The 24,131-nt window shown below is 39.1% G+C and overlaps 1 protein-coding gene across 3 annotated transcripts in view; it reads left to right on the top strand.

The window, feature by feature from the left end:
• Positions 1 to 24,131, top strand: part of PRKCE (protein kinase C epsilon) — a 293,743-nt gene that overhangs the window by 228,353 nt on the left and 41,259 nt on the right. For all 3 annotated transcript variants that reach the window (XM_005238684.3, XM_027788618.2, XM_027788617.2), the window contains one exon: positions 11,135 to 11,289. In XM_005238684.3, coding sequence (XP_005238741.1) covers positions 11,135 to 11,289 — 155 coding nt within the window. The remainder of the gene's footprint in view (positions 1 to 11,134; positions 11,290 to 24,131) is intronic.

Raw genomic sequence — 24,131 nt, 5'->3', positions numbered from 1 at the left:
AGCTAGAGACTAGAAAATTATTAGCTCCAAAGAACGAGAAACTTGTACCGACAGACTGGTAAAAGCCCTCTTTTTAATGCTCACACTTTGTTTCCTGAGTTTCATTTGGTGATTCCTCTTCAGAAAAAAAAATAACTGGGGGGGATGTACCAGTCTTTTCACCCACCTCCCTTTTTTCCTTAGGCAAAAATCATTTAGAAGCGGTAAAGCGTATTTGGTAGCAGATGTTTCTGTAACAGACAGAGCAGCATAAATGGAATGTCTAGGCAGCACGTATAGACACTGGCCCTGCTGCAGCACGGTTTTCCAAAGATCATTCCCACATTACAGGGAAAGAGGTTTGAAAGCTTTGGAGAGTTCTGGTTTACTTCTTTAATAAATGCACTAATGTTCACATCAAGGTCCTACTAGCCAAGAGAACTTACAATACAACATACTGAATGTTTGAATAACTTTTTGTACCTGTCTGCATTGCCTCCTTTCCTTCTATAGTGTCTACTATTCTGTTCGTGGGCAAGTACAATTTTGAGCCGAAAGAAGGGGCAGGTTTCCCAATGCTGAATTCTGTAATGGAAGACAACTCTCACAGGCTGGTGCAATGGCAAAAATGTTGCATGGAGAGAGAGGAAAGCTCTATACATCTGTGGTTTCTTTTCTTACAAATGCTGAAGATGTAAACAGTTACTGCAATTGAAATATAAAATATGCTCATGTAATTCTGCTGTAGTGCCTGTTTTGGTTTAGTGTGCCTGGTCTTGATATATGTGACTGGAAATCATAACAGATTTCTTTTGCTGGGCAGCTTTTATACAAGTAACTCATTGGTAAAAACATTGCAGTTCCTCCTGGATCATGACCGATGGTTTCTTAATCTGACAACTTCTGCCTTTCACTCAGCTGATTGCATCCCTAGAAACAAAAAGCACTATATATCATGGCTGTGATATAAAGACTTGCCCACTCAGCTAATTATTTATGGTTGTTTTTTCCAGCAATAATGGGCAATTTCTCAGAAAATGGTTGCCGGATGAGTATTATGTCCCATCATTTTCATTATCTTCCTTAACTGGGTTCCTTTTCCTTCTGATATGCTGCTGCTGGATCAACTGGCTGCATTCCCCAGAGTGTTTTCTATTAGTTAGTGTAGCATCTGATACATTTCCCTGTGTGCTCAGATGTTAACTAGATCCCCAGACAGCATAAGAAAACAGGAATTATAAAGACAAGAAAGGTTCCAGAACCAGGCTGGGGGCTGAAGAGACACCTAGGACATGAGCCATCTCTGTCTAATCTCCTTGGTAGAATATAAACAGGTTAAAAGTTGTTCTTAGAAGTCTTGAAGTGCCTTCAAAAACTATATAGTTAGTTGTAACTGGAAGACATTGTTTATATTTTTCCTGTAAGAATCAGAACAAAGGAATATTATTAGCTGCATGCACATTGTAACGTTTTCTGCATAATGACATTTTGCAGGCTTGATACAATTTTCTGCCATGTGCATCAGGCCATTAAATAAGAGATCTTTAAAATTATCTCACCAGAACAGTTCTTTTTTCCAAACAACACCAAAAGAAGATGAGATCAAAGAATTTCATAAAAGGCGCTTTTCACAGCTTATCTGTCATCAAATGAAGGTATTAGGGAAACGGCCTGAGAAGCTTTTCCTACTTGATACCCCTTTTGAAGTGACTAGAACTACAAAACACACCATTTCTGCAGAGGATTCCAGTTGTGTTTCTCCCTTGTGTGAGAGGAAGGGCACCAAGAGTGTATTACACCAGCTGGCATGCTTCTGGAGTCCCTGCTCTCAGGGCTTGCTTGGACTTTCAGGGAGCAGGCAGGAACTGGGGTTGCTGCCCCAGGGAGCAGTAAACTTCCCTGAGTTCACTGTGGAGATCATGGCTACCAACACTGCAGCCTGGGGCAAACTGAAAGATTTGCACTAACTCCCAGAAGAATCCAGCGAGAACAGAACATGTATCTCTCCAGGATAATTTGAGGTTAAAGATTTTCCCAGAGTTAAAAGGCTTTTTGCTTTGGTTCATTTCTAGGTTATCGAGCTGATGAAATGGCAATGCATATAGTTTGTTCTGCATCTTAATTGCATGCACTCAGCTAACAACTTCTACATATTACAGCATTACAAATTTAATCCTAATCTAAACCCCATTGGAGCTAGAAAGAATCTCACCACTAAGCCCTGTAGATACTGTGTCAGAACATTAGATATCATATTACAGGTGTCATAGAAAACATTCATGTAGGCAGAAGGAATAATATCCATTAGTGACTGAGAATAGCAAAAAACAAAATTCTAATTCTTTCTTAAAGTGGGAAGAAACTAAAAAAAATGAAAATGTTTGCACTCACATTATAATATTTTAGGGTCTTAATTTGAAATTTTTGTTTAATCAAGAAACTCCAGTAGAGCTAGTATTTTATGTCATATTCTCAGTGAGTAAAATGACAGCTCTACGGAAAGCAGGCTGACAACTCTCCACCTGCTGTTTCTGTGCTGCATTGAATTAGTCTAAACTTTATCTTGTTTTAAAAAGAGGATTAATGAAATTTTGAACCATATTTTCTTTTTACTTGCCCTAGTGTGAGCCTGATACACCAGCTAATCCAATGCATAGTAAATCTGGCCCAGATAGTAATCTGACAGAATTCATTATCTAAAAAGACAGTAGGAAGACTGTATTCAAACATCAGATACTCATAAATTACACAGGAAAAAAGCTCTAAGGGATGTAACCTTCATCCATTATTCTGATGTGTATAATTGTTAGTTGCAGATTCTAGGGTATAGTTTTTATTCATATCCATACTTCATCATCTTCCAAAATTTATGGTACAGATTAAGACCTCCACATTTCAGTAGTGATGTTGAAGTCAGTGGATTTTGCTGACCACAGTAATGGGGGATTAGTTCCTTTGAATAATTGCAACAGTCAACTAAACTTTCTAGAAGTATCAGTGTTAAGGGGATAACAAAATGGCCCATTTTTCACTCTCTACGAGTCTGGGACAGGCTGACTTCTCTTTATTTTGAACAGTTTTAGAGCATTGTTGCTCTAAATAAAATGATAAAATCTGTCTTTGGAAAAATCATTAAACAAGACTTCCTTCTTGAATGCCAACCTAGGTAAAACCTAATCATGCCTTGACATTTTTTGAAAAGAAAAGGTGATGTCCACAAGGCCCTGGCTAATGTTTCCTGCTGTGAATCAGAAGCTGTAATTTCCATAGTTCTGTGACCTACTGCTGGTACATAGTAAGTCTCCCACCCCCAGACGGTTTATCTCAATGCACGTACACTAGCCATATTTTGCTGGTTGAACAGTACTATGGGGTGTGTTAGGGGCGTGAAAAACATAGTGAAAACGCCATTCTGTTCCAGTATTAATTGGTGTTCCACAGAGAGGCAACATAAATCTCCTGTGTCAAAAGCAACGTACCAGGTCTGCTTTATGAAGATCAGACACATATGTTGCTTAAAAATCATCTTCCAGTTACTCACATTATAGATGAGTAAATGCTACAATGCAAGTGTAAAGGTCTTGAGAACCTCTGTACTGATTCTGAAAGCACTGTTTGGAAATGAATTGTATTTGATCTGTAGCTTTTTCCGGCCCTCCACATGGTGTGGTATGGTAGGGTAGAGAGGGTTTTTTTGAGAATTATTCCAATGTCTTAAGGAGGACCAGCTATTCTCAAAACTATTTTCAAGACTTTAAAAGTGTGTTTTATCCCACAGACTCTCAATTGACATAATGTCAAGGGTCTCCATGAATGGAACAGAAATATTTTGTGATCACTTTTGTAAAATCAAGAAAAATCAATAACCAGTTCTTTGCATAAGAGACAAAGGTGAAAAGCACAGAAGTGTTTCTGTGAAGTCAGTATATAGCTTGCAGCACAACTAGGAACTGATATTTTGAGTAAGGTAAGCAGAAGAGGTAATGCAAATGATTTGCAGCAGTGAACAGAGTTCCCAGGGGTATTTTCTAAAAGTGCTGAAATAGACTGCCAGTCAAGGCATACTTATCAGTGGTGATTTTTAAGAGCTGATGAGATTAATTTCAGGAACTGATGCAATTTTTTGACCTGCAAAGCAGAATGTTCAAGGAACACTGTTCACTACTGGCTTCTGCTGCTGGCAACGGGACAGAGAAGGGAACTGAGCATTTTGGGCACAGCAGGAGACCCTGCTGCAATGGAGTGCAGACAAACCCCCTTGCCCTCCAGCAGACCAGACTAGCAGAGACTTCTGTTTCTAGGTCTTTGTGGGCCAAGCGGAGTCCTCTCAGCAGGGCTGTTCAGGTTCATGGTTAGATCATTTGTTCACAGTGCCCAGAGACTGCCTTGCAGCATTGAAAAAGTTAGTTCCCCTTGGCTTAGGTACAGCTGATCCTGCCTGTCAGCTGTGGGATAAGCTAGATGACCTTGCAAGACTTCTTTATCCAATTTTGTGCGGTTCTCTGACTGTCTCCACTCTATGTTTTAACTTTGAGGTCATTCTTTCTTTCGAGGGAAAAAAAACCCTGGGTTTGAAATTGAATGCTGGGCAAATCTGAGCAGTAAGTCCCTAGCTATAGTAGTGTTCACCAGCTTGAGAGAAATTTGAAGTGTCTGGTTGACAAAAAAATCCTTTAATACAGAATCTGAATGTGTGCCTGTTTTGTGAAGTGGAAGATGCCGATATCCTGTGTGAAATTTAAGATATCAGTTCCTATGGACAGGGCATTTATTCCAAGAAATAGGAGATTAATAGAAATTGTTCCCTTCTTATTTGGAACTCTGTGAAAGCCCTGGTACAAAACAGGAAAAACAACACAGTTATCCCTGAGTATAAACACTGAAATCAGAGAGAGATAACGTGTTGTAGTGTCCTGTTGAAGATTGTTACTGTAAACTTCGAAAAGGGATCACATGAACAGGAGAGAGCTTTTTGTTGTTTTCTTTAGTGTTGTACCTGGATTTTCTCTTGTTTTTATATGTGTCCCTCCTAACGCTGGGATTGTGGAAGATGAATCTGCCATTGTGGTTAGTCTTCGGCTCAGGGTGTTAAAGATTTGTGTATAGTTTTGTGTACAGTGTGCCTGTGCAATTTCCATCAGAAGCAGGAAATGTTTATTCAAGTTGTGAGGGGTGGGACAGTTGCTGTAGTTTTAGGTAATTTTAAACAAACTAAGCATCCTGTTTAAATAGAGTTAAGTAATCACAGTTTTGTACTAGTTGGGAAAGAATTCCATACGTGCATGATATGAATAAAATATCATCTTCCAGAGCATACCAAGGTGATACATTTATATGACTTCTTGTGCAATAAAAGCTTTATCTTTGACTTTTGTTTTGCAACAAGTTTAGTGGCTGAACATATTCCATCATGTAACAGTACTCTGCTAGAATATGAACTAACTTGCATTTAAATGTATCTGTATTTATTACACATATTAGTTTCCTTGATATTTGCAGCAACCTGTGGACGAAACTAATTCAAATACAACTTTTGAAACTGGATGGAAAAAAAGTGTATTCACATAAAGAACTTAGTTTAGGGAACTAGTGAGAATCAGGAAGAATTTATTCACAGCCAATTGTATGAAAATATAAATTAAGGAAAAAAATGGCAGCTGGTAAGATTTATCTACTGTGAATTTTACCTGAGTCCCTGTTTGATGCCTTTCCTTAATTCTCTGGTTTGAAGTGTTGGAAGGGTTGAACCAGGAGATTAAAACCAGTAGTGAAAAGACTTGTTCTCAGGCTTGTAGCATGGATGCACTTTTCAGATTTGAAACTGGGAGACAGATTGCATGATTTACTTTTGGTTTCTAATATTTCAGTAGCGAGGCTGTGCTGAACTGCATATTGAGTCCCCCAGCTGGTAGGACTCGTTTGAAAGGAAGAAAAAAAACTTTGTACTCTTCAGATTGCAGTGATAATTGTACTTGGCCTTATGTCTATCAATGGATTGTCTTTAAGCTGCAATCTAATGTTAATGAGATTTTAATTGGAAAACAAGCAAAGGACAGACAGGTTAATGACTGATAATTTAAAAATTAAGGGCTACACAGTAATTAATGTAAACAGAACATCAAAGTCTTTCCATGTCTAAGCATTCATACAGTGTTTACGTAGAAGCTTGTTCCTCAACAATGGTATTCAACATCTAAACAACTAATAGACTGTACAGTGTCATCTGTTAAATCAACACTGATTGGCAAGATTGTCTGGTCTTACTAGTAAGAAGGACTTGGTCATTACTCACACCTCCACAAATAGGAGCTGGATTGAGTCTGTTATGACCCGAGAGTTTATTGCTATTGACGTTCCTGGAAATCACCTCCCCCCTTTTCCCAATTAAAACCATGTGCATTATTTGAAAAGAAACAAAAGGTTGATGCTCTATAGAGTGGAACTCATAACATCTGAAAATAAGCAAATATAAACCAGCAGGGAGTGCACATAATATATATATAGGCTGATATTAACAAAAAGTATATAAATAAAACTGAAAATTAGAGAATGGTTTTGAAGAGGGAAAGTTATGCTAATAATCGGAATAAAGAGTAAAAGATTATTTAGAAGGATTTACTGTAGAGCTAAAGGAAAGATATTTTGAATGTCAAGGAGGATGAAAAATTAAATTGGGGCACAATTAAAGCAGTGGAATGAGAGAGAAGATGAAACAAGATATCTAGTTTAAGTGACAAGTGTACTTCTCAAGATAGTGATAGGGACAGAGACTAGAAGAGTGGTTGCTTTTGGACTCCAGTTTTGATGACACAAAGCATGCAGGAGATTATCTCAGTTAAGAAAGTCAAGAGGTGAGACTGGAATAATAGAGATGTTAAGACAGGCAGTTATGCATTGCAATATAGTAGTCATTTATGGTCATACAATACTATGATAATACGGAATGAAGTTGAACTTCTTTTTATCTTTTAGCCTGTTTCATGTCCACTTTACTTTTAAAATCTCTTATCCATGCTCTCTGCTCTCTGTTTTTCTTTCTATTTATTATTTTAACTGTTCTCATTCAACCGTACCTTTTGAGAAACTCAAGAAAAAGCAGGTATGGTTAAGGGCTAAAATAAACCCTGTAAAGGAATCTAATTACATCAGAAAACATATTAGCTTACTTGGCAGTACTTTTTTTTTGCTTTATAGATGCTAAGAGAGGATTATGTAAATAACATAATCATGTAAATTTGAGTCCCAACTGATCATGTCATTTTTCTGCCAAAAAAAGACCAGAGAGTGGTTTCAAGGAAGTAGTTTTCATAGGGACTGAATATATTTAATTAAAAAAAAATGGTACCTTCTAATGTTGGTCTGGCTTACTGTGCATGTTGTGCATCTTCTTGTTTAGCCCACTCTACTCAGTGAGAATTAGTATTTTTCTTCTCTCCAACTCTTTTTCAGACACACTGTAAAAAGAGAACAGAACTTTCAAACTGTTGGGGTTTTTTTCTGTGAATTCTCATTGGGAAGCTGAAATGTGCACACAGGAAAGCTGGAAAAGTAACTTAAAATATCAGCATATAGCAGAAAAATGCAACAGCAGAGCAATTTCAATCAGTCAGCTGTTAACTCTGGGTTTAGTAGGTATACTTTTGAAGAGGTGGTGAAGTAAGCTGCAGAATCTGCCAGAAATACCCCTTCAAATTGAGAATGAGACGTGCATAATAAGGAAGATGTGAAAGAGGATAGAAGAGTTAGCACTCTCCAGCTCTGGGAATGGAGCTGCTGCTAAAACTGTTAGGACTGTCTTAGGGCAAGATACTCTGCTTGCTAAACAATCCAGTTTAATTTTCAGTTGGCTAATGTCCTACAAAAGACTGAACCAAAGTAAATGAACTTGAAGTTTTACCTAAACATAATTTCTGATGTTTAGAATCAGTAATTAGGCATTTGGTGAATTTCATAAAATCATTCATTCTGTTTGGATCAAACATAGAGTATTTAATATAAAAATGATACAATGTGTATCCTGATATATTAGGAAATGGCCCTGATCTATAAAATTGTGTAAACCAGGGGTTTTTTTGTTTGTTAGGTTGGGGGGGTTGGGTTGTGTGGGGTTTTTTTTGTTTGGGGTTTTTTTTTGTGCACCATCCCTAGCAGTTGGAAGAGTGGTGCTATCACTGTTGGGAGCAGGAGCTCGCAGCTCAGCGCCAAGTTGAAGATCACCATTTGGGAGTCACAGCTGTAAGACACAGCACAATCATTTTGCATCAGCATCCTTTGTTTTATGCTTGTGATACAGGTGCAGCAAAAAGGTAGCAAAGTTGGGAATGAGTAGGGCTGCTCAGGAGAATGTGAATGGCAGCTTCCTTTTCCTGGTTGTGCCCACTCACATCCAGACTGTTGACTTTGGAAAGGTTAAAATAGCAACGTAAGAAGGTTCAGTTTCAGCAAGTGTTAGGACAAGTTACTTTAGCCAGGTATTAGTCAGACACTCCCCAGCCTGCAGTCCAAATGGGTTTTGTACTTGAAACACAACTTTATCCATGTGAAATAATCTGAGGCAACATGTTGCAAAGGGACACTTGTACCAAAACTGCTCTTCAGAAATACTCGGCCTGTAGAGCAGCGATGAGGAGCCTAAGGAAGAGCAATACCTGCATCTCCTTCTTAGGGACGTTGCATTCTCTTATGTTACATTACAGTACCAATATAACTATGCTTGTGACTGACTTTATCAGAAAACTGACTGCATCGGTGTTATCCTTAAGCTCTAGCTTCTGAAGTTGTTAGACCATCTGAGAGGTCTCAGTTTTTCGTTTAAAAGCAAGGCTGTAATTCTCATCAGTTCCAAAGAGTAATCAGAGAGACAGCACAAGGACCCATATTTTTGCTTAAAACAAACAAAGAAGGTGATATTTAAAGCCGACACTAATGTGAAGAGATCTGCATTATGTTATGATTGTTAACTTTTCTTATCAGCAGTACTGAGCATTGCAAAAAGAGTAGAGGCATGGCTCTGAAGCCATGTTCTTTTGAGTGTATGATACAGCCAGAAGCTTTGATGCTCTTCTTTAGTAGGTTTTCCTTACTAGGGAATGGTAAGAAAAATGTTGGGAAATGTACCGAAGTCATTAGCAACATTTTACAAAGAATGCCGGTCCACCTGGATCCTGAAGTTGATCCAGTCTGGCAGTTTGTGTTTTCCCAAGATACAGGGGAAAGGCACAAAGTTTTATTTCTCCATCCTCTTTCTGTAATCAGCATAAAGTCAGCCAAACATTTCTAGCCTCCTCCAGGAAACTTCCCTGATAAGTATAGTATTTAGGCACTTAATGAGCAGCATTAATGCACATGCTTAAGTTTAAGGCTTTTTTTAAGTGCTATGCTTTGACTCTGAGCCATAGAGTAGTAGATGATTAAAGACAAATGGCAAACAGTTATGAATTTCTGGACTCACATATATATAAACCTCGTAATCTACAGGCTTGGATTCACATGTGGAGGTTAATTAACTTCCATCTTCTGCTGGGTTTGCTTGTCTTAAGCAATGTTGCATCTTGTCTCCTTTTCTTCAACCCAGCACACCAGCCACCATGAGCTAGAGCCAAACTGCAATGTGACGTGAGAGTTGTAGAGGGGCTCCCTTTGGTGAAGCCATGCTTACACACCTGTGCATCGTATGACCAGAGAGCAAAACATTTGTGTCACGTGAGCTAATGCAGAGCAAGGGGTATATGCTCAGATCCATTCTCCATGTCCCAGAATTACCTCCACCTCTGTGTAAACTCACGTGCATGTAGATGTAGATATTTTACAGTAACAAAGAATGTAAAGTAGGCTTCAAAACAAGGGTAGACGGGCACATAGGTGATTATTTAGGGCTGTTAGTACAGATTAGGGAAAACTATGACAATTTATTAGAAATATTTATGAAAAATAGGATCTAGATTATGTAAAGTGGATGTGTGTCATTTCTCTGCTTATACCTTCATCTGCATTGCCAGTTTATGTAGAGGAATGCAGGCAGTGGGTTGATGAGCATTGATAACATGCAGCTGTGGCCTTGCCTCGAAGGCAGTGGGTTGATTGACATGGATGATGTGCAGCTGTAAATCGTTCCTGCTAAGTGGTTAAATAGCCCTGAGGAGCGTGGGAGAGGGGGTTGGTTGGAGGAGGAGTAGTGTGGTCTGATCTCTGGAGGAAGGAGAAACAGCATGGAGAGTAGATTCTGACAGAGGTAAAAGCCTTGTTGCAGCCTGCTAGCTGGCTTGTGCTACAACAACTGGTGCCCTGTGTGAGGCCGAGTTGGACTCTTGACTACAACAAGTTTAGATCGTAAATGGTCCAAGATGCCAAGCACACCTTTAGTTTACGGGTGTTCTCAATTCTGACTGTTTTGCTGACTAAACTTTTGTGGGTTTTTTCTGAAATGCACTAGAACGGGGTGATTGCCTGAAAATTTTAGTTGTTGTTCTTAGATAAAGTTCATTCCTAGTTCTCCATCATGGAAACAGGCTTGAAAACTTGAACTTTGAAGTGAAAAGCATCAGAAGAAAATAAAAAGCATCTGATATGTATTTTAATAATGTAATTATATTTCATTGTCTTATGAGAGTTTGAGGCAGTTCAATAAGTTGTATGTAAGTGTTCGCGATTAGCAGCACTGGTTTCTCTAGTTTAGGAATTCTAATTTTTTTTTATATAATTTGGGAAAGACACTTTGCAGACAGAGTAACCAGTAGGAGATAAGAGAAGAAATAAGGAGCCTGAAATTTGCTCAGCAGCCTGTTAGTAGTTGACAGAATTGACTTCATCTTGTCATTGTTATGACTATATTTTAAAAGAAATGGCATATTATAAGTACTTCTGTTATTATATAAAATAGGTTATTATTCCATATGTATTTGCTTGGAGATTTGTGTATGTGTTGCTTATTACCACATTCCGATTCTATTCCCTTTTTCTCATTTCTCACTTTGAGACTCGGGTCTTTTCTTTAGATTTGGGGGATTTTTGTTGTCAGCTTTTCCTTTTTTAGACTCGTAACGTTTGTTTCTTTCATTTCTTGACGTAAATGTTCCAGTTGCCTGAATTGTAGCTTCAATCAGTCTTTTGTGTGACTAAATACATTACCTAAATAGCACTGTTTAATTAATTTCAGGACCGCCTCTTTTTCGTCATGGAATATGTAAATGGAGGAGACCTAATGTTTCAAATCCAACGCTCACGCAAATTTGACGAACCTCGATCCCGCTTTTATGCAGCAGAGGTCACATCAGCACTCATGTTTCTTCACCAACATGGTGTCATCTACAGGTACTTTTTTTGATCCCAAAGAAAGTATTCTTGAGGCTTTGGGCTGGTTTTGGCTGAAATTCTCTGTCTCTTAGCAACCAGATTTAGATTAGTTGTTTGTTCCAGTTTGCTTACATAGAACTTTTTTTGGCTGTTTATCATTGAGAATGTTAACATTTGAATAGCTTCTGCAGTAATCGCCAGCTGTGTGTGCCAGTTTAGTATTATAGTCCAAATAAAGCGGTTTTGAAAAAGCTTGGCACAGTGAGACCCAGAGGTGACCTTTCTGCGGATCGGCGCGCTCTCTTCACTTTCCTCTCTGTGCCATGGATTTCCTCTTGGTTTCTAACTCCCTGCCACTTCCTGAGTTTGTTTGTCCTAGTTGTCTCCACACTGATACAATCAGGATGGTCCTTTGCAATGCTTTGCTTATGCCCCTTCCTCTTGCCTGTTTGGGTGAAGGCTTAGTCACCAGCAGGAAGTGGCTCTTTACAGACAATTTTGATTTGCTTGCAAGTGCCCCGCGTCTCTTTGAACCTCTGCCCCCTGCAATCTCTGATCTTCAGCACCCGTGCGCGCACATGAAAAAAGTGCATATTGTTACGCTGTGGCAAAGCATGCATTTAGGGATAGGCTTTTATTACTAAAAGTAAGGAATCACTTGGAAAATTTTCACCCTGATGTTAGTGTGTTTATTAAGTCCTTTATCTTGTCATTTCACCAGTCCTCTCTCTTTTTGTTTCTAGCAGTCTGTCATTGCTTGTGATAAATTCAGGCTTTCACAAGCAGCATGCTTTACAGGTTTTGTGATACCGGTCTGTCTACCAAACATCCGAGTTCCATGGAATCTGGGTTTTGATATCCTCTTGATATTCTCACCCTCTTTCAAGTTACAATTTTGATTTGGAGCAGTCATTTCAGGGGCAGGCAGCCTCACGTTTCTTGAGCAGAAACACAAAGATGAGGATATGGAAATTGTCATATCTCTGGATTCATATTAAGGCTGATGTTAAGAGGACTAGAAATTAAAAGAAGTTAATTTTAGATCTTTAGTAACTGGGACTGAGTGGTAACTTCCATCAGAGGCCATTGGCTTTCCCACCAAGTGGGATTCAAAGGGGAACTTCTCAGAGAAGGAGTCTCCTTTGCAGAGACATAGCAAATGGCAGGACATTGCATCTTCTGAGGAAAATAAATCTCTGTGAAAGTGGTCTTTCAGTCAAAAATCCAGTTTCCTTTAGAAAACTTTTTTGCTAGCTGCAGCCATTAGTCTCCATCTTTTATTAATGCTGGTATGGTGTTTGCATACTGGGTTGGACTTTCAGCCCTACCACTTTGCATAAGTTTGTTTTCAAGTGCTGAAGATTCAACACATTTCTAACTTTTGCTGCCTGTATCACATTACCTATTTGTTGTCTTCATTTATTTCCAAAGCTGTGTGTTTGTACATTTGGATAGTAGAGTGTGGCAACTTCAGAATTTGTAAGTATTCATCATAAGGGAAATGGATAAAATTGGTATTTAAGTGAAAGATTTTGAGGATTTGTTTCCATAAAAAGTCTTGAGCTAATTTCCTCTTCCTGAAAACTGGAGTTTAGACACTTTGTAATTAACAGTCAGTTTCATGATTTCTGTGAACCAGCAGGAAAGAATTGGTAAAATTACCTTCCCCTTTCTTTATATGAGTGCATTCATTCTTCCTTTTCCCTTTCTGCTCCCATCCTTCAGTACACATCCTTTTCTCTCTTTCTCCCTCTTTTCCCTTGTCTTGTATGTAGCTTCTGCTGTGTTTTGTTTCCTGGCTGCATTGAATTGCTTAGTGTGCCTGTATTCTCTGACTTTTTACCATCAAAATGCTTTGATCTTGAAAGAAGTGTCATTCTGATGAGACAATGCTTTGTAATTTACACTTTGCAACATACTCTCAACTTCTGATTCAGAGACTATGATGACATGTCTCTGGCATGTTACAGTAAAACAATAAAATTGTAAATGGTGTGTTATATTGGGTGTATTATCAGAAGAGGAGAAATAACATGAGCTGTAGGATGAAAACAGAAACCAAAAACAACAGGTACAACATTAGGAACAGATTTAGTTGTAGTCTGCTTTGACACAGACTCTTGGATCTGGACATAGTTATATCCATAAGAATAACTCATTTTCTCAGCCAGGGGATAATAGGAGCCTCAACTATTCACAAACAGGCTATCCCAGTTACTCTATAAAACACAAGTAGAAGGAAGAAGTTAGAGATTATCTTAAAAGAATTAATTGTAAGGAAATGTCACAATCCATTCATAGTGTCCCAGGCCCTGGGAGAGTGCATTTGCTGATGTCAAGCATATGTTAGAATAGTTGTCTTGCACAGAACAGTTTCAGCCTGATTATTTATTAACCTCACTTGCATCATTTATTACAATGTTAAAAATGCATTGGGATCAAGTCACTCCTTTACATCTCCAAAGCTCTTAGTAGCTGGCAAACAAGGAAAAGTGTGTGTGTGTGTGTGAGAAAAAAAGAAAAGAATACCTATGCTCCTGAATAACTACCAGTCATAACTACCTAACATGCCTTCAGATATTTTAATAAAGAATACTTGTCTTCTGTGTAATTATATCTCCAGAAAAAAGTTGTGGTGTGAAATTAATGGTTATTCTCCAAAGTGGGAAATGCTGCTTGTGTGGGCAATACTTCAAGGAAAGTAGAGAGTATATAAATAAACCAAGACGTTTGATGGAAATGCATGTTTCAAAATAGCTGCTATACCTTCTGATCTTTTTTCAGCCATGTATGTGGAAGTATTTGTTTAGAGCTAAACACAGTTATATTTTTGGAAGTAAATAACTAGCTTTAGCTCATGCTTTGGCTTGTTGGTTAGATTTTTAGAAACTGCTATGATGATACTAAATGATAATCTATTATAATAACTAGTTTATCCTCATTTCCCCTGAGGTTCAAAGAGAAAGCTAGCTCCCTGTTTGGCAATAGAAATGATTCTGTAAGTTCACACCTTTTCAACTGGCCCAACAGTTGTTCCCAGACTTGTCCAATTAGGTGTGCTCACTGGAATTACGTACCTTCCTTTTGTTTATTAAGTTGGAAATAAAGACGAGCCTCACAAATTTTATATATAAAGATGGTGCTGTTACTAAATGTATTTTGTATGATAGCTAACCTTTAGGATAATTTTCAATGTGGCATTTTTGAGGGTATGATGTTACTGTTGTGTCAAAAACACTTCAACAGCTTAATAATATTTGCATTATCCCTGCCACCTTCCCTCTCATCTGGCATTCAGCTGTGCAGGCGCATGTCAAGCTGGGGCCTGATAATACAAGTAGAGTCAATCAGACACCAGAGAAGTTTCAGTCGCAGTTTTTGGCAGTCCTTGTTGTTTGTGTTATGCAATTGCACCACTTTGAAAAAATGGATCCAAGCTTCAGAAACCTAGGGCTAGACTCTGAATCTCATTTTGCCTGTGAGCTGAACTGGACTTTGAACTTGGTGATGAAAGGTTGTGGACTATATTCACTGTCACCTATCCCTGGAGTCTGGTGTATTTAAAGTCATTCATTGTCAGCTTCATATATATACTCTTACAGGGAAGATGCAACCAACTGTGTGTTAAGAAACCACCAGTTCCATACTCCCCTCTTGTACTGACTTCCAAAGTTCCTGTGCACTTTCTGCAGATACATGTGGATGTTACGTGTTCTTGTTTCACCTGCAGTTGTTGGGCTGAGGACAGGAGTACCCGGGTAGGTGTCTCTGGCTCTTGTTGTAGGAGTTCAAGTGAGATGACACAAGCGGCCCACTCAAACATACAAAAACCTGTTGTCTCCCCAGGCAGGGACATCAGTGCTAGAATGGGGTGGGTACCGCTGTCCCTAGTTCATATGACGAAGGGAATAACTGTGTGAGTTAAACCTTGTTTCAGCGAAGAGCTAAAAGGCCAGTGGTTGCATGTTGCATGATCTCTGGCACGCTCCAAGACCATTTGAGTGATTAAATGGGGTACTCTTGCTGAAATACAGGGTGAAACTGAATGTACACAATTTCAGTTCACCTGAGAGCATGAAAAACACCTTAACTGGCAAATTAGTGTCACCTGCTCTATGTTAACCCATTCTTCTTGTTTCCAGTGTAAGTTCTGTGAGATGGTGCCTTCAAATCATACAGCACCTGGTCACAGGGGTGCCCTCATTCATAACTATGGGTTATCATGTTTCTCAGCAGTATGAAGTAATAATCCAGCCTGTACCTTGTTGCAGCTTTCTGAGGCTCTGTGCACTCTGTAATTAATATGTTGGTCGTGATGAAGGATATATTAACAGTGAATTGAGGAGAATGCGACTATAAGTATGCTGATGCCAGTCCTTGAATGCCTCCGGGCTTTTTCCGTATGCAAATACCCTAAGAACTTGTTTGAACACTAACTGAATTTTTCCTTAGATGATCAGTTTTCCCAGCATTCCCATTTATCAGGGCAGCACACACCAGTGTTTCAGAAAGAACTACTACCTAAAATTAAAAGCACTTTTATTAGTGTGTTTTTATGTGAAATAAGAATATTTAGAAGTCTGACTTCACTGGCGGTTGTATGATTCAGAGCAACCTTGGCAGAGGAACTTGTAGTTATATTTACACTGATGAAAATGTTGCATGGTCAGTGGTTAACCTGTTAAAAGTCATCATTCTCCCAAGTTGCCTTACTGTGTTATTTCTGAATAGCAGCAGCCAAATAAAATTCCCCTCCCCAGCTTTTTTTTTTTCTTTTTAAAATGCAAAACTAGACATGGAACATTTTGGTTTAAGTGTGGTTTTAGGTATGTAAAGAACATCTTACTGCAACTCAAAACAGTTAAAGGTTAAAGTGGTGTTGGAGCTATGGTCCGCAAAGGAGGGCAAGAAAGACCTTGTACCCTCATATAACATATTCAGACCTAAGCCCGGGAATCTCCTGAACTGAAGCCCTTCCCCGCATAAACTGCCCCTTGCAGGTGTCTGCTACAGAGTTTTGTTGCTCACGTGCACCAGAAGCAAACTATAACTTCTATTTCCATCACCTTCAGCAAAAGCAGGAAGCAAGGAGTGAGTTGTGCTGCAGCATATGTGTCTGAGTCCCAGTGTCTCCAGGGACTGGTGCCCAAGCCGTGCCACCTGACCAGTGCTCCTGGCTGGGTTTGTGCCCCAGGCTACATGCAGGCTCTGTTCTGCCTGGTCTAGTTTCCAGAACTGAACATGAGCTCCAGCAGGATTTTAGTCGTCGGCCTCCTGCCCTTTTTGCACTTTTTCTTGCTGGATCTAGGCAGGCCCGCAGTCATGAAATGCATAAATAAGCAGGATGTCTTCCCCGCAGGAAAAGGCAGTGGGCCGGGGTGGAGAGGAGCGGGGCTGAGGGAGATGAGAAGCAGGAAGGAGGGTTGGTTCCCAGGCTTCTGGCATTTGGATCGAGGGAGTCCACCCTGCCATCTGCCCAGCTTATGTATTGTGCTAAAGGCTGCTGTCGTATAGGAGAGCCTTTGACAAGGTTTCCAGCTGTGGAAGGATGAGTAAAGGCTGTGGGAATAGGATATGAACCACAAGGTCTTGCCAACAGTAGAATGCTTTTTCAATTTCTCCTGGGTTTGGAACATAAGAAAGTCCTTAGTTGGCTCTTGCGTGGGAGTGGGGTATGCAGAGGAGCCATGCCGGGCAGTTAATATTTAGAAGGACAGACCAGCACCATTGACCTCACTTGGGGAATGACAAGGTACTTCCAGGGGGTGTTCCCGGTAGCGAGGTCAGCATTGTTTTTTTGCTTCGTGTTTATTTGGTGCAAGATTTTCTTGTTTAATGACCATTTGTATAGTGCTGTATTGTGTAAATAAAGCTATGACCTTTACCTTCTGATAACAGTATAGGAGTGAGTTAATGTTAAATGAGAGAGGGCAGGGAGTGGGAATCTGCCAGGGTTAATGCCAAGTTTACATTCCTGTGAGGGCAGCCATGTTCCGGTACGCTCAGTAGAAAGGGCAACGGCGCTTCTCGACAGATAATAGCAGTGACAAGTTACAGAGCATATTTGTATTTATTTCTGGGTGAATATCAGTGGTTTTAGATGATTGATGTTTGTGCTTTATTTTATAACAGGAAGAAATGTGTGTTATCTTTCTGCACTTGATAAGATTTTAACTGAGAGAAACATACACAAAATAAAAAGCCACTAGAGCTGCAGTACATGTCAAACTCAAATGTACTGACAGAAGACAATCCCTGTAGTTTTCTTAAAATGCTGAGACACAGCTTTGTTTCTAGAGAAACATGTACACAAGTTCCAAACAAAATCATATTTTCCAAACAATTTTATAATAGAAGAAAGAGAATGTTTTTTGTTTCACGGTGCATTAAAAATCTGAAGGTGCTTCCTAAATGTAAATCTGCTGCTAACAGGCAAAAGTTAGGACTGACTTTTGCTGTGCCCTTCAGTAATGTTTGTCTTGAAACAAAGGAAAATATTTCTATAACCCAGTTGCAGTGATGTTGAAACTGTGATGTTAAGAGTAAGGCTTTGCCTTTTTGCATGCTATTGAGTGCATCTGCCAAAGTTTCATAGTAATGCAGAGAAGAGCACAGCAAATGTGGTTCTGCGGTGCTAGGCACTTCACAAACATTTTGTTGTGCTTTTCAGACGAACGGAGAAGTTGGAGGGTAATGCAAAACGTTAGATGAAAGCATGTAAGGAACTGTATTTATTGGTTTTTAAATAATGATATTAAAAATACTAAACAACCATAAAAGAAAATTCAGATGATACACTTCAGTAAAGACATTTGCATACAACTCCTTCCATCTTTTGGTCAGAACCTTGTCACTTTTGGCTCAAAGTCTGCGTTTATTCTCCTTGCCCCCTCTTCCCCTCACCCTTTATCCACCTCCTTATTATAAAAGAGCTTATCACTTAGATGCTCCAGCAAACATTTCTGCGTGCAGATCACTGTATTCGTAGGCTGATTTTGATTCAGTGAGACTATTCAGATGCATGATGTTTGGGACCTGGATAATTTGGGACCTTGGTTTGACTTTTCAGTTTGAAAGTGTGTTTATTTTAAAATAGAAAATCATCACATTTGAGAATGCACTGTTAGTAAAAAATGTTATTTTGCCTACCATTGCAAAAGGTTGTGGAAAATGAGATTTTTAGCTAATCTGAAAGCTAACGTAACTGAGTTATCACTGAATCTTTTGAAAACTTTACATAAGTCTGTTTAGCTGACAACTTGTATTCAAATGTAAGATAACAGAAATAATATTGCTCCCCAGGAGGTTAACTAAAATGGCCTAATGAACTAAGCCAGAGAAAATGCAGCCAGTAAGAACCCCAGCATTTTGGGGAGCGCACCAAAGTCTCTACTGCTACCAAACTAAACAGTGCTAGGATTACATCAGAAGGACCTTGGGCAGACTAGGTGCCGTCTAACCAGGGAAATTGGAAAGTAGAAAAAAATGGATCAGATGGCCATGGCTGTGCTGAAAATGAGTGGAAAGGTGAGGGGGAATAAGGCCAGAGTGGTAATGAGTCACTTCACTTACCTTCTTGTGTCAGAAGTAATGCCTGCCCCTCTCCTCTGCTGCCAGTGTTTCACAGAGTCCGAACAAGCAGCTGCCCTGAGCAGCAGACAAGAAGTACAATGCTTTCATCAGCTCAGCACCATCGAGTACATGTGGAGGCGGCATATGTGGAGCAAGACTAAGCAGGAATGGCAGAGAGACCACGGCCAGCTTTTACTGAGATGGGAGCTTGTGTGGTTTCTGCACTGTGGTACGCCCAGGGATAGATGGCACCAGGGAAAACACTCTCCTGCCACCACCAAATTGAATGTTGAGCCCCAGGACCGCTTATGTTGGGGGTATAATGTTTCAGATTTAAAAAAAAATAAATTCTACATTAACAGGTCTTCGCTTCTTGCCTCCTGCTTCTCGAATTTGTTTCCAGTAGTCAGTCTTGCAAAACAGCAGAGAGAGAGAAAAAATGAAGGGGAGAGGCCAGAAATAGTGCCAACACTTATATAGGTATGCTTTTTCCTCCAGACTTTGATTTCCTTCTACTGATATACTGAAGTCACAGAAAATACTGTTCTTCAGAACATGTCAAATGCAAATAGTACATACAGTTGTGTACATTTTTTTAAATGTAGATTTGACAGTGGGAGTTGTGAAAGTATTCTTTGCAAGGTGTTCCAGTCTCAGGGCATGTGATTGCCCCTTCAAGGGGAGAGAAGGGTGGGATGGCTTCAACAGTAGGCAGCCAGTATCGCAGCTGGTAGGGGTACACTGTGGTATGAAACTGAATAATGCAGAAGTAGTACACACCACCCCCCCCCCAAAAAAAAAAAAAAAAAAAAAAAAAACCCAAAAAAATAAACCCAAAGAAAGCTTGGTCACTAATAACTTGAACGGAGGAACTCCATATGTTCAAAACGTGGAATATTAAGGATAAAATTAAGTAGTAACAAATAAACATTATAGCACTTTACCAGGTATTTATTGTAGGGTTTCCAAGGGAGATCCTATGGTCTAGTAACACTCATTTTAAAAAAATGCCTAAATATGTTCTAACACACACAAATAATGAGTCAGATGGAATTGCCATGGTCAATTAACTGGCTAATGGATATTTAAAAGCTTCCAAGCATCAATAAATCTGAAGCAGCTCTAAAGGAGTACTTGTAGAACAAAAATAATGTGCACTTAAGAAACTGCCTGAGTACATATTTACCAAACTTAACCGCTAATAAGAGGACAGCAAGTGTTTATGATACTGTATACTGAGGACATAAAAAGGTATACCCAATGTGTGCCAGTTCATTTGCTGATAATCTGTAATAGGTCTAAAGACGACATAATTATTATAATGAAGCCCTGATTCTCGTTTATATGAAAGTCTTTAAATACCTGAGAGCACAAAAGGATCCCCAGATTGTGAACGAGGACAGCCGGGAGCAGCCCGGCAGCATACCCCTTGCACATGGCGGAGGGCAGTCCATTGCGAGCTGCCTGACCTGCCTCTGCCAAAACTCCATAAGCTGGTTTCCACAGACACTGAGGGAGAAATGCCCCAAGCGGAGATGAGAGAAACCTTATGGGCAACACTTGCTTTTAGGCAGTTTCTCTTTTAGGCAGGTTTTTGAAAATTCACAAAAGAAAAAGATGGGGATTTTTTGTCAGCTGCTACAAGATCAGAGCCAGTGGTATGCTTGCACGTGCAGTATGACAAAAGTTCTGGTTTTCTGTGGGTGACCCAAGAGGAAAAGGATTTGGTTATGATTTTTAAAACATCAGCTGATGGGGTGGAAGTTGTTCTGCCCATGAGCAGAAAGGTCTGAAGAAATTTTGAAACAGCATCCTGGCAATTCTCTGTGTAGTAATAACAAGGAAACGTTAACTGATATCAGTGAGCTATAGTTTCTAAAGCAAGACATAATTCAGTGACATACCTGGTACAAGTCATTACCTCTACAGTCTTTTTTCCCCTGGCTCAGCTATGGGTGCTCTTCATTAGACCAAGATAATTGTCTGTATAAACCAAATCCAAGAGACAATTAGGCTAAAATCCCAAAATCCTGCCATAGAACATGGGGTTTATTTTTTACACACCTTATTTAATAGGATCCATCTAAAAAGTGGTCAAACGGTTGTTTGTGTAATTGCAGCAATGGTAGCGTGGTGGTATGAAAGAAAGTGGAAGGGATGATGCCTGGGGCAGAGTGGGCAGTAAAGGGTTGAGTTCTGTCATTGCTGATGGAGTACTTCATGTCATCATTTAAAGTCTCAGTCTGGGTTGAGAGTCATACTACAGTGCCCCTTAATATTTCGTTTGCCATACTATCATGTCTTAACAAATGCTACAAATTGGCTACAGAGACTCTAATATCCAAATTTGTTTCAGGGTTGGGCAACGTTGAGTTTAATACATTGTATGTATGTCTTTTGGGATATAGCATAACTTCTGCAGTTTCTCTCTCATTTTGTTTTAAAAGTGTTTTGATAATTTTATCAGAGATTAATGAGTTCATTTTTAATTGGAATTCAGAATGTGATAGTACACAATAAAAATGTTATAAATGTGATTATGACATGACATGGGTGTATAGAGGCTGCTGTCTGGTGTATAAGAGACTGTTTCTTTAAAAATCAGGTTTCTCATTTACAGTAAAAGCTCTTTCTGACACCAGAAGAGCAAACCGATTTTACAATAGAATTAAATTGTACTTGGTGTGCTCAGTTTAAATCTGTCAGAAAGATGCAAAGAGACTTTATTGAACATATAATGTAATGAAACTTTATGTAAAATAGTTCTTCTGTAAGCTGTATAATTAGGTTGCTTGCTAGTCTTTGCCCCCATAACTGTCTGGAAGTTTTATAGGATAATTTCAGATTGTATCAGAGCATAGAGTCTGGTTAGCAGGTCTCTGAAGAGAGACCTAGTGGCTGAGCACATAGAAGTTACAAAAATAATTCTTCACACTCAAAATATTTTTTTTTTTAGTGTTGACAGCATTGTTCAAGAACAGCCCACTTTGGTCAATAGTTTTTACATTATAAACCTATGGAAACTAGTATTTACGTGCAGTGACTACCCAGTAAGTACCAAATGTTACAGATAAAAATCATATTTTATCCTCTCAAATCTTGTATTCAGAATTGTCTTTCTCTTGTCATTTGGGCTGGACCATTAGGCTCTTCTCAGTAGCCTCTCTGTCTTCACAGCTGAAGGTAAATTGGTATAGCAGTGTGCTAACCTTAATGTTGGCAGAAGTGAATGCACTCTAAATTGCCTAAGTCATGCCATGTTTTATTTCTTGTGAGTAACCCATGACTCATCTTTCCATTGCATTCATATTAATTAAAAATAGTGGGGTGCCTTGTGTAAGTATTTTTTGAGTGATTATATTATATGTTAGCATTACAGCTAAAGTAGTGTTCCTGAGCACGTGCTTTCTGGAGATGGGGGAAGTCTGCAGAAGCTGCATATGAAACAATGCTGGAGCTGAAACTTTCTCCACAAGAAAAGGTTCTCGAGGAATGTTTGTGCAGCTTTCTGGCACAGGCGGGAGGGGGGCGAAAGTAATTTGATTTTGCTGCACAATCATAATTTGAAAAGAGTATCTTGTAAAAATATATCTCTCTGAATTATCATATATACCCTTTTTAATTACATATCGAGGCAAGGTTTGAAGTTGGAACCATCAGTCCAAAGCACAAGCTTCTGTGACTTCTGTCTGGAAGCAACATTAGGAGTTTATTTTATGCATAGATCAATATAGAAGGGCAAGCAACTCACATTTTTTCAGGCATTTTCTTCATACTTTACAGAAAATAATAAATATTATTCTTATTTTTGCCAGAATCCCTCTGCTGCAGTAACCTTCCTTCAAACGTAACAGAAAATTGTTAACTCTACAGAATTTTGAAACAGCCAAATATGGATAACAGAATGCTTTTAGAAGGTTAAAAAACAAAATACATTGAACTCACTGTTTTTACAAGAATTTCTGCAGAAATATGTTAAACTGCTGTTGACTGCTGCTGTTTTGAGCCCTTGATAAATGCAGCAGGGTTAGAAAAGGTTTTAAATGAAAATCCTACATATCTTTCCCAAGCATAGACCACGTGATTGTGTAAAAAGATGTTTAGGCATGTGAACTATGCCACTGAAATCAGAATAGAAGCAGAAATTATTAACATCTTTCTTCTAGTGATTCCATATAAGTAAACATTTTGTTGGAAGCAACATTTTTGCTGAGTTACATAATTTCATTTATGCTATATAAGTTATTTAGTTCATGCTGCGTAATATTACATGCTCCACTCAGTGGAAAGGCTTTCCATAAAAAGACCCAAGAGGCTGAACTGAGACTAAAGTGAGGTTGGAAAAAATCAGTGTCTGTACAAAAGTTCACTGCAGAGTTTCTTTTTTTCTTCTGACTAAGAAAGCATTTTTCTCCATGGAGACATGATACGGAGCTTTAACAAGAGCCTACTTACTGCTAGGAGCTGTGTTTGTTCCCTGCTAAGGACACCCTTGGGAACATAGGGAAGAGAATTCTGAGTAATTTGTTTCTTTTATAAAAAGAAACACTGTATGCAAAAATCTTCAGCAGCCTTTCTCCTTTCCACTTTCTGGGCATCATAAAGCTGCAGAGGGCATTGACTAGTACAGAAAAGGCACTGGAATGTCAGCTCATCAGGGCGCGTTAGTGACCTGCTCAGGATTTACTCCATCACCTGTGTTTGGACATCTTATTGTATGTCCCATATTGTGGTTGCCAGCCTAAAATCTCCCCCCCCCTTTTTTTTTTTTTTAACGTATCTTCTTTAGAGGTATACAGAGTGTATAGAGTTTACTCAAAGGAATGAAAGAAAGAGTAATTCAATTTGTAAAGTAGGTTCCCAGCATTGCTACGTTTCAGTTTTTCCCTAAATCTAACGGTGGTTCTGTCTGTTCCTGAAGAGAAGCACGAAATAAACATTACTGAGGATGTAAAAGATTTGTGCTACCTTTAAAAGCAGATTGTAACATTTTAAGAGCTTTTCATATTCACTGTGTGTTCTTGGAGTATGTTGAAGGTCCGCTCCCTTGGCTGAATAATGGGTATTTATGTGAGTGTCGTTAGTTTTTGATCAACAACCTTAGCTGAATTAAAAAGTGAATGTTTACTAAAGTTTTGAAGCTTGAAAAGTGGTGGAGGGCAAGGGGGAACAGGACTCTAAGGTGAGCGCTGGAGGCCATCTGCTAGCACTGAGCAGCCTCCACGCTGTGCATCTCTGTTCAGGTAGATAACAAGGCTACTTGATGTGTTGGCTTTCAGTCTTACCAC

This window comes from Falco peregrinus, chromosome 11 (assembly GCF_023634155.1).
Source record: "Falco peregrinus isolate bFalPer1 chromosome 11, bFalPer1.pri, whole genome shotgun sequence".
NCBI lineage: Eukaryota > Metazoa > Chordata > Aves > Falconiformes > Falconidae > Falco > Falco peregrinus.
This window is presented reverse-complemented; position numbering and strand designations above follow the sequence as displayed.